Here is a 10,000-nt window from a genome sequence, read left to right as displayed (position 1 = left end):
GTGCCACGCGCAGGAGGCGTTGCTTGTGAGACGAAGAATGAAGTTTCTCCATTTTTTGCTCGTCGATGTTCCTAGAAAACACACACACAGAGCCGGACAACCGAAGCAAGTTTGCTTTAACTTTGCTATCGAGCTAGGGGAAGGGGGGCAGGAGCCCACCAGCAAAGCACCCTCTTCTAGAGTCGTCTGTCGTCGCGCAGTGATAATGAAAGTTGTTCTGCTTTGTTAGCGAAAAGTTGTTTGAAGCAGAAACTCCATACCGAGATACCGAGGAGGCACCGGCCTAACTAGCCGGGCTAGCCAAAAGAGCCACAAGATGCAACCGCTGGCCCATTACCGATCCACTGCGATGATAATCGACTTGGGCGAAGCGCGTCTATCTGTTCGATCTGCAGTTTTTAGCTGTTAAAAGGGCTAAACGTCGAGATTATTTGATTTGTTCTAGTTGAGAGGAACCATTGCGGAACGTGTCGTTAAGCGGACACTGCATTAACGATTGACCACTTAAGTGCAGGAAGGATTCCGTGGAACGGTATTAGTGTCCAAATGTTCCTCACTCCGGTTTCTGACAGTTGGTACACTTTAAATCCTATGCCAGAGTCCGTTGCAACGGATTATGTATCTCCCATTCTGGTTCGTCTCCTTTCACGTATAGTTGGAGCTTAATGTCGTTAAACGTCGCTAAGGTCATGCTACTGTGCCCTGAGCCGCCGCCGCTAGGTCAACCGAAGAATGGAGAAGAATTTCAAAACGGAACAACGGAGACATCCTTTACTATCGGGGTACCTGAAACGAGTCAGCAGCGCTGACAACAATCCTCTCTGCTGATGGCAACTATTAGCCCCCCAAGGTCTTCCCGGAGAGAGAGGGAAGGAGGGAGGTACGAGTCCACCGGAAGTCTATGGCCAAGTTATGAAATATGATGTTTATACACGTTCACCTAGCCCCTAGCCACCGCTTCGGGCTTTTCATTTTACTGTCCTCTGTGTGCAGGTGTGTGTGTGTGTGTGTGTGTGTGTGGTTTTTCGTCCTCTACCGTGAAACCAAACCGTGAACAAGCACGATGGTACCACGCCGACGATGACCGACCATGTCGTCCGAGCGGTCGACCACAGGTTTCTGGCTTCTGGCCTCTTCCATAAATGATGGGCCACAATAGAGTGCTTCCGATTAACTTCGATGAAGCCGTGGTTTGTGGTGGTGGTGGTGGTGGGCATTTTGCAGTTTGCGCTTGGACCGTACCACTCTAGATCGAAGATTCCGAGTTTCTTTTTCCATTTCCACGTAAAAGGGACGATAGTATAGGTTGCAGGTAGCTTCCGTTTCGATCTAAAATGATTGGATCGAGGGTGCTGAAGAGGAAATTGGAAAATGGACAATCGTTTACAACGCAGCTAATGATCTTTTACTGTTCGATTCTCAGTCACCAATTTAGATAACGAAATCGGTTTGTGTGTCTTATTGTACACTAGTTTAAGAGTTAAAAATCAACTCTAAATATAATTTAGGTAGCGTTACTCAAGAGGTCCATTAACTCTAATCATCTACGGAGCAGCATAATGAAGTTATCCAACAAGCTTCTCCAATCTGCGGATGGGACCAATTTGGAAATTTGCTCGAGCTGCCACTCGCCTGCCACTGACTTTGAAGATTCTGTGCGACTTTGCATTCAAATTTGGTGAAAAGCTTTCTCTGTAGTCCTATACAGTTGAGGGGTGAGGTTCATAGCCTTTGCATTTGCCTCGGAATGGCAAAGCTAAACTCTTCTTACGCCCCCCTTCCCGCACCCCAGTATCCAATGGAAACATTTACCAACCGATTACTCAAACCATATTGTGAGTATTTGTTGCCAAGCCGCCACTCCACTCACACCACGCGGATGTATTCGTACGCCTGAAAGGCATTTAGGCAGGAAAGCAAAGCGAGTTTCGCGGAGCAACGGGAGAAACGACCGAACGCCTCGAACGGGGCTCTCGAGGAGGAGCTCAAAAAAGGATTCAAAAGAATCGAAATAAATCAGCTTAACTTTCTCGTGCCGTGCGTCGGTAGCTCTCTTACGCTGCGGAAGTGATCCCTCTTACTTTTGCGAGAACGGCAGTGAGGGACTGTATATGGAGACACTGTGGTTGCGGGTTGCTTGTGGATGTGTCCTGTGGCAACCGCGAGTCCTGTGCGGAAGTGCGGAATGGATTTTTCACTTTCTCCGTCCCACTTGGTGCGCTGCGAGGAAAAAGGGATGCGCGGTGAAAAGAAAAATCGATAGCGGACGCCTCAAGGACTTCGATCGAGTAATTGTGCCAAAGCCAAAGCTGCACTCAAGAGGTCAACTTGAAGGCTGAAGCATTTGACAACCCCCCCCCCCCCCCCCTCCCACGTAACTCCTCTTCACTGTCGTGTCTACATCGGTCGGTCAACCCTCCCCGCCATGGTTGAAGCAGCCTGTTGAATTTGAAGAACGGTCAACCATGAGGCCGGATTGATGTTGGTGTATTAGTGTTAACGATTCGAGGCACATCCGAAGGGCAATCCGATCTTTTTATTCACCGTTCACCGGTAAGGCATCTGTTACCCAATAAATGTTCTATAAATAAAGCCAACTCGTTAAACAGTCGCTGAACCGCCAGAAATGGTTATTTGAAGGTCAGCAAAGTCCGGCAGCCGACCTCACATTGTATCACCTACTATTGCAATGGGTGTATCGATTACTAGATTACCGATTCGATGACGATTGCGGTTGCAAGATGCTTGTGCCTGTGTGATTTGTGATCCTGGTTGCTACTCACTGCCCGGCAAACGGCGTACCGGAGTTGCTAACCAGCACCGGAATTAGCATTATCCAGATGATCATCACGAGGAGTGGGAGGCGAGCGAACGGTTCACACGGGAGGTAGCTATTAGTCTGGTGGGGCTGGTAATGAGTGTAAAACTAACCCCCGGTCCTCCATTTGTGGGTGGCTGTGTGTGTGTGTGCGTACGTGCGTTTGGTTGGTGGAAGAAAACCACAAACACCAGTTTACATGCCAATTAGACGTCAATTACTGTAATTGAGGTTGAGTTGGAGAGAGAGAGAGAGGGAGAGAGAAATAGTTACTACCACTAGAGGGCAACACCAATCCGAGGGTCCGTTTCACTGCTCCACTGTATTACGTCTGACAATCCAAGCATGCGTCCGCAATATGAAGTGAATTCTGCCCTCCCGACGGTCGTTAGCAGGTGTTGAACGATTATTCCAGCAGTAGCAAATTGAGCTTCAACTAATGGTGAGAAAGTTGATTATTCAGTGTCTGTGAAGGGTGGCACGTGTGTTGGTTGTGAAATTGATTTATTTAACTACATACCAGCGTTTGATTTCATAATATGTCCCTAGCAGTCGAAGCTGATTAACCCTTCCCTTCTTTCCATTCCACAGCACAAGAGGAGCTGGAACCGTTGAACAACCTAAACATAAACAACACCGCCGAAGGCGTCTTCGATACATCCCGCTGCTGGAACACGATCAAATGTTTGTTCAACGGTGTCATCTGCTCGCACAAGTTCAAAAATGTGCAGGTAAGTCCACCAGCAAACCAAACCAGCACACGCATTAGCAAAAGATAAACATTAAATTGAGTTTCTTGGGAGCGTGAGAAAGGGGACTGATGGAGTAGAACCGACGTTTTGATAGACTTGCGGCCGTACAAAGTACAGTTCTAAGTACAAAGAACAAAGAAACAAGTGAAATGCTGCCTGCAACGGCACCATGGTGCTAGGTGGTGCTGCATCAATAAGACACCCACGTAATCTCACCATCACCAAGTGATAAGCCCCAACGGAGGAGCGGTAATGAGAATGCTAAAACAGTCCCAGTAATGGAGTTGCAAGATTGTTTGTCTTGCTGCAAAGTGAAGAACGGCAGCGGACTGGTCGATGGTATTTGCACGGGAGTAGGTCGATTTGGAGTTTTTAAAGTAAACCAAACTCTTCTAAATGAAGAATACTAAAAGATAAAGTTACGGACAACTGCATGGTCTTCCATCAGTTATTCAATTCCCTCACTCTTCGAAGCTACAATATGTTTGCACATTCTACGTCCAATAGCGAACCAAAAGAACGAGCGGCATAGAAACATAGCAGCCTCACGTAGCGCAGCTTCTATTTGACGGGCCTCACGTCCAAGTTGTATTTCAGCATGGTGATGCACCATTTTCTTTCCATATTTTTTTTCTCACTTCATATGGACTTTTTTCAATGAAAAGCCACGCTATTGAAACAAGAACCTAGCGCGTAGTGGCGTGTGTACACTGGAATGGTGTATTGTAAATAAAAATGAAATAAAAATGAATAACGAATCACGGACGCGCTCGCCAGAGCCACGCGCCTCGGTGGAAGGAAAATGAAAAACTTTTCTCGTTTTTTTTTTTGTTAAGATCCTCAGTTTTTCCCTCCTTACCTCGCCGTCTGTCGATTTGTATGCTTCTCGCAACATATTTGTTCGTTATACGATAGGAGCGTGCTGCACTAGCACTATACCTGCCCACCGGGGGCCTGTGTGCGAGAAGAACGAGCTGCATAAAAATGCAAAACGAGAATAAATGCTTCGACAGGACGCTGCTGCTGTGACGTCTACACGGCTTGGGAAACAATACGGTGCTGCAGCGGACAACAATCCGCACGCTTCAGCTGGATCCTGGGCACCTGGTTTTATGACAAATGGAATCAACTTTTTCCTTGAAACAACTGCAGCGTAACTGTAGCATCTGTTCCTCTTCCTCGGTAAACCCTTTCCGCAATGCTGCATCGCATTCCGTTGTGTCAATGCGCTCGATAGCTGGGTGTGGAGCGAGCTTTCAGCTCCATTTTGCAGGAAACCTTTTAAGCAATCCTCTCTGGGCATATACACACTGCGCGGGAGCATCTTCAGGGTAGTAACGTCGTCGGCCAGAAGAAACCAGTGTGTCTAGTTACCTCGAGTACCCTCTCGACCAGTCCCCTGGACAAAAAACCTGATGAAATGGAAATGAAGCAGCACAAGACGACAATGGGTTCATGCTGGCCGGGAGGGACTGCTGGATTCAATCAGTTCAGAGCTGCCTGCCTACGAAACCATACGAAGGAGTTCCGTTTTCTCCAACTTCTTCGGTTCTATCGGGAGACAGACCTCCAAGAAGGTCATCCGCTATGTTGCTTCACTTGGAACGATCTGAAGGAAGCAAACTGTTCTACCATAAATCCCAAAGACATTCGAAGGGCAACCGATAGCCCCAATCGCAAGGCAGCTCCTTTCTATTGCACTAAGCTATGCCAACGGGGTTCTCCTGGGGAACGTTCGTTCTTTCGTTGAAGTTATGGTTTCTTGTTTTCAACCGAATTGTCCTTCTTCTGTCTCTGGCTGGGGGAGAAAAGTCAAAAAGGTTCTGAAAAGGTTTACGACAATATTAGAACCCAGTATTTTACGGTTATGTAGGTCACTTTGAGTGAAGCATTACCATCTTTGAGGGGAAACCTTTTCCAACGAAATGCAACAATACGCTAAAAACCCCTGCGGTTACGGGGCTTTTCGTCAAAAACAGGATCCTGCTTTATACTTTCTTGTGGTCGACGTAATTCGACCGCAGAACAATGTGAATATTAATTAACCTTTGGTAGGGTTGGTAAGCCGGTCGTGACGACCGCACGAAAGAAACGTTGTTGCCTGGGGCTACTAGATGCGCAGCCAGGAATCAAAATCATGCTTCATTTCATTATTCAATAGGCGGTTGAATATTGAAAAGTAAGCCACGAGCCATAAATTGCATGCCATTCTGACGTTTCCCAAATACAAATGACCTGTTTTTAATTGATTTGAACCTGGTAGGATTTAAAATTCCCAAAATATATGATGCAAATTTAATTGAGAATAGTAGAATTGCATTTGTCGTCAATATTGCATCGATCGACTTAAGTCTTGATTAATATTTCAATTGCTACTCTGCTAGTAAGCAACTTTGGGCACCAATTTACAAAATGAATTGATAAATCCATCAGTACTGGTCCCATGGTGTTTTATTTTCAAATGGTAAAAACTGAAATAGCTTCATGCTTTTGTTGATTTAAGTCGATCGAACGTTGACGCCTGTCACGAACACTTCTATAAGCTGGGTTCAGATAGGAATCAATAGGTACACATTGAGCCGGGGAGACTCATTCGGCGCCAACGGATCCGTTTTTATAGAAAACCGAACCATTGTGTTTGTGGAAACCATGGTTGCACGCTAAAACCAAATGTTTTTGCATCACGAACCCGAGCTGCTGAACTGATTGTCATTGACTCATGTCGAAACGTCCATTCCGGTCGGTGGTCGGTGTGTAATAACACTCCACGGTGTTGCAGACAAGCAATGGCATTGCCGCACCACTCGACACTAGTCACGGCAAGAGGGATTAGACCGAGATTTACATTCCCGATGCTGCCTGGGCTTTCGCTTGTCTAGTCTGCCACTCGATGGTTGTGCTTCTGCTGCTGCAATCCCTCGTCTGCACGACACGCTTCCCGCTGGAAGCCACCCCATCACCGAGCGTTAGGTCGCAATCTATTTTCTGTAAATTCACCGTTCTTATCCCGGCAACCGGTTCCATGCTCCATGCGGTCCCGCTGCAAACTCACAATCATTCAGTGCCTGGACGTCCTGCATCTACTGTCCTGCACGCTGTAAGCACTACGCAGTGGCACAAATACCATATAATATGTGTGTCTTAGCAGCTGACCCATTTCCTCTGCCTGCACGGTGCATCGTTTTGCGTTGGTCTGCTGCAGAGACATGAGCGGGAAGATGAGCACCAGATGACAGTTCCTTTGCGAGTGAGCTGCCAGCACAGATAAGATTCCCGTTGATGATTGCTGGTTTTGCTGGTGGCATCTAAGGCTACCGTAAAGGGAATAGTGGAGTTGGTGTTTGTTTTGCTGCAAAGACCTCCAGCGAGCAGGATGATATTGGATTTACGACATTCCGTAATGTGCGACCGGACACACACGCACACACAACTGCATTACATTTTTGATGTCCAGGAAGCTCTCCAATTTGCACTTATTTCATCGCTTTACCGTGCGAACCGGAGGCTTTAATGAACCTTTTTTCATCAACATTTTTATGAGCGAATCAAGTAACTGATCGCATAGTACATGGTGTGGTAGTATACAAGTAAGTCATCTGAATGAGGTTCCGGGGAGTACTCTATAGGAAAAGTTTGCTTTTTATGTACCGTACGGTAACTTTCGCTTCACTTCTACACTACGAGTGCCCTGCGGGTGTTGAAAGTTGCAACCAACGAGTGGCTCAAATGCAGTTTCACCAACGAGCAGAGCACAAGCGAACTGCATCGCGGCTAATTGCATAGCCCCCCGGGGGGTATTATGCGAGTTATGCGCGTTCGTGCAGCGTGTCGTACAAGTTTGCAAACATTAAACCGTTTCACCTTTTTATTGGTTTATAATAATTACTAAGCTCTGCCAGTGCGATTCAACGAGTTTTAATCACCAAGATCAACTCCTAAAGGAAGCAAATTAGGGGTCACACTCGTACGGTGTAAAAGCTCAATTGCGAGCAAATTTGCTAAGTTATGGCATATTAGCACGGTGCACCGTTCGCTGATGAAGAGCGGATTTAGCGTCGAAATAATTCATTAACTGTTCGCGCGAAACGATGTTATTTATGATCATGGCATGATCGTATGGCATGGCAGCACCACCACCAACACCCACCATTCTAATGGGCGAAAGCTGCTGCCGACGTGCCTGGCGTTCTTAATGTCTCACTCGTCGTGCGAGAAACGGGGATTGAGTTATTGGTTGGGGATTTAGCGGACGCGCCCTGCATCAGCGAGTGCCACGGTGAGCGCCCCTGTCTGAATGCGATGATTTACGTGAGCAGTGATTGGGGAATCGCCATCATGGTACATGCACTGGTACACGTGATTTATGCTGGCGCATTTCATATAATGATGCAGTTTGATTTCTAACCATGCAGCGGTTTAGTAATGTTTGTTTTGCAGCGTTTATGTGCTGCGCATATGTACCCAAATGAGTGATGAGTGATTAGTTGATTTCAGAGGACTATTAGCCTCATGTTTTTTAAAAATTAATTTGCCTCATTACCTAATTGAACTCCTTTATTATGCTTCGCAGAAGAGACACACAATTAGCCTACTAGGGGCAACCTGACAGCTCGTCTCGCACAAATCGGAGTATCGAATGACGTAAATGATTTTCTTGGCCTACTCTGTCTGTCGTCCGCTGTTCGCCCTGCCCGGCGATCATTTTTCACAATTGCCTGAGGCAAGAAGAAGCTCCCCGAAGGAAAAGGAGTAAAAAGCCAAAACGGAATACATTCGCTGGCCGGGCGGTCGATCGGTCGGTCGGAACAGCTTTCTGACGTTATTTTCCCCTCAGTTTTTCCTTGGACCGTCTCGTCTATTATCCTACAATTTTCCTCTGTCTTTTGGAGTTTTTTATTACATCTCGAGCGAAAACTGAGACGACACCCGTGACGACAACGACGCAGCGTCGATCTCACCGAAGAGAAGCAGGAAAAGCAAGGAGTTTCTGCTGCTGTCTCGGAGGGAGCGCTGCGTGAAAGCTTCTCAGCCGAGACGCGCGCTGATTAAAGGCGCGGCGAAAACGCCCCGAAGGAGAGAGGAATTGCCGGGAAAGCCATTTTTTATCTCGCCTGGCCATGCAGCACCGCGGGAGCACCTTCTTCCCGAAGCCCGAAAGATTGTTTATGCGAGCGTTTTGGGTGTTGGGGCGTCCCTTTATGCTGCTGTTGTGTCCGTGCGCTTGTACGAGCATCCGCGTTCGGTCCCGTTTCGGCACGTTCTACGGCCGGACGGAAAGTGTCCCTTGGGCGTAGAATTTCGTCTGATAAACAGAACGCCAAACCAAGCCAAGCCAAGCGGGATGCGTAACGGACAACGTATCTCTTTCTGGCTCCATGTAAACACACACACACACACACATACACACAGAGGCGCGTTCGGATTCTAGGGGCGGCCAGTAAATTGCTGCTCGTTATGTTGCGTCGAAGTGATTGTCGAAGGAATCTTCGAAGGTTTTTGCACGGAGAGAGGAGTGAAGGTAGGGCGGCCCCTCTTTTTTTTGTCCTGTCACGCTGGATCTCACGTTACCGGGGTTTTCGGGTAGCTTCGGGGTCGGGTACGCCGAGTGTCCCGTCTCTGTTGCTCTGTTGTCCCGGAACACCCTCCACTTCACTTGCTGCTTCTTCTTGGTGCTGCTGGTTCTGGAGTATTTTGTACGTCGTTTGTTGTTTCTTATGGGCGTTGTTATCCCCTTTGTCACATCATAAAATTGGGTGTATTTGTATTATTACTTCGTGTCGTTCTTTTCTTTCCTTTTCTTTTCGCCTTTTGCCACGGTTTAATCCGTACGCATGCGAAAGTGAGAAGAAAAAGGCGTAACGAACGTTGTTTGCGCCGGGTTTTTTGCTCTTTGGAGACTTATTGCCAGCAATGGCCATTTAGCCACGAGCGAAACAACTTTATCACCATTTGGTAGAGCCAGTCCCGGTGAATTAGGTGATTCCAAGAATCGCGTTACAGTGGATGACCGTGAAGAGCTTCATGGCGGTCGTGCATCTTAGCGAGGAGGAGATTAGCGAGATATTGAAGTACCATCCGGAGGAGGATAAAATTATTTCTAAACTAAGCTCCTTCAAATAAAGATCCTTCAAACTATAATGCAGCTGCTAGAAAACGACCGCTTGCAATCAAACCAACTCGAATTGCTCCAACGCGCACATCACCACGAACGATCTTAATTAAAATCTCACTCACTGCTAACAGATTTTCATTTTCAAGAACCCTTCTCAACAACGAAAACGATTTGCAACCATTTGTGCCACGTCTCGGCAGCGCGCAGCACAAGCGGCACGACGCTGATTAAAACAAGTGCATTGGTCCCCCAACCAGGCGCTTCCATCGAAATTAATTTGATCGACAATCTCGACGCGAGAAATAATTACGAAACAAA

The 10,000-nt window shown here is 47.1% G+C and overlaps 1 protein-coding gene across 4 annotated transcripts in view; it reads left to right on the top strand.

Annotated features, from left to right (window-relative positions):
* Positions 1–10,000, top strand: part of LOC125948227 (adenylate cyclase type 6) — a 71,586-nt gene that overhangs the window by 44,865 nt on the left and 16,721 nt on the right. For all 4 annotated transcript variants that reach the window (XM_049674067.1, XM_049674068.1, XM_049674066.1 and 1 more), the window contains one exon: positions 3,410–3,549. In XM_049674067.1, the coding sequence (XP_049530024.1) occupies positions 3,410–3,549 (140 nt within the window). The remainder of the gene's footprint in view (positions 1–3,409; positions 3,550–10,000) is intronic.

This window comes from Anopheles darlingi, chromosome 2 (assembly GCF_943734745.1).
Source record: "Anopheles darlingi chromosome 2, idAnoDarlMG_H_01, whole genome shotgun sequence".
In the NCBI taxonomy this organism is placed as follows: Eukaryota; Metazoa; Arthropoda; class Insecta; order Diptera; family Culicidae; genus Anopheles; species Anopheles darlingi.
Note: the sequence above shows the minus strand (reverse complement) of the source record. Positions and strands in the feature narration are given on the sequence as shown.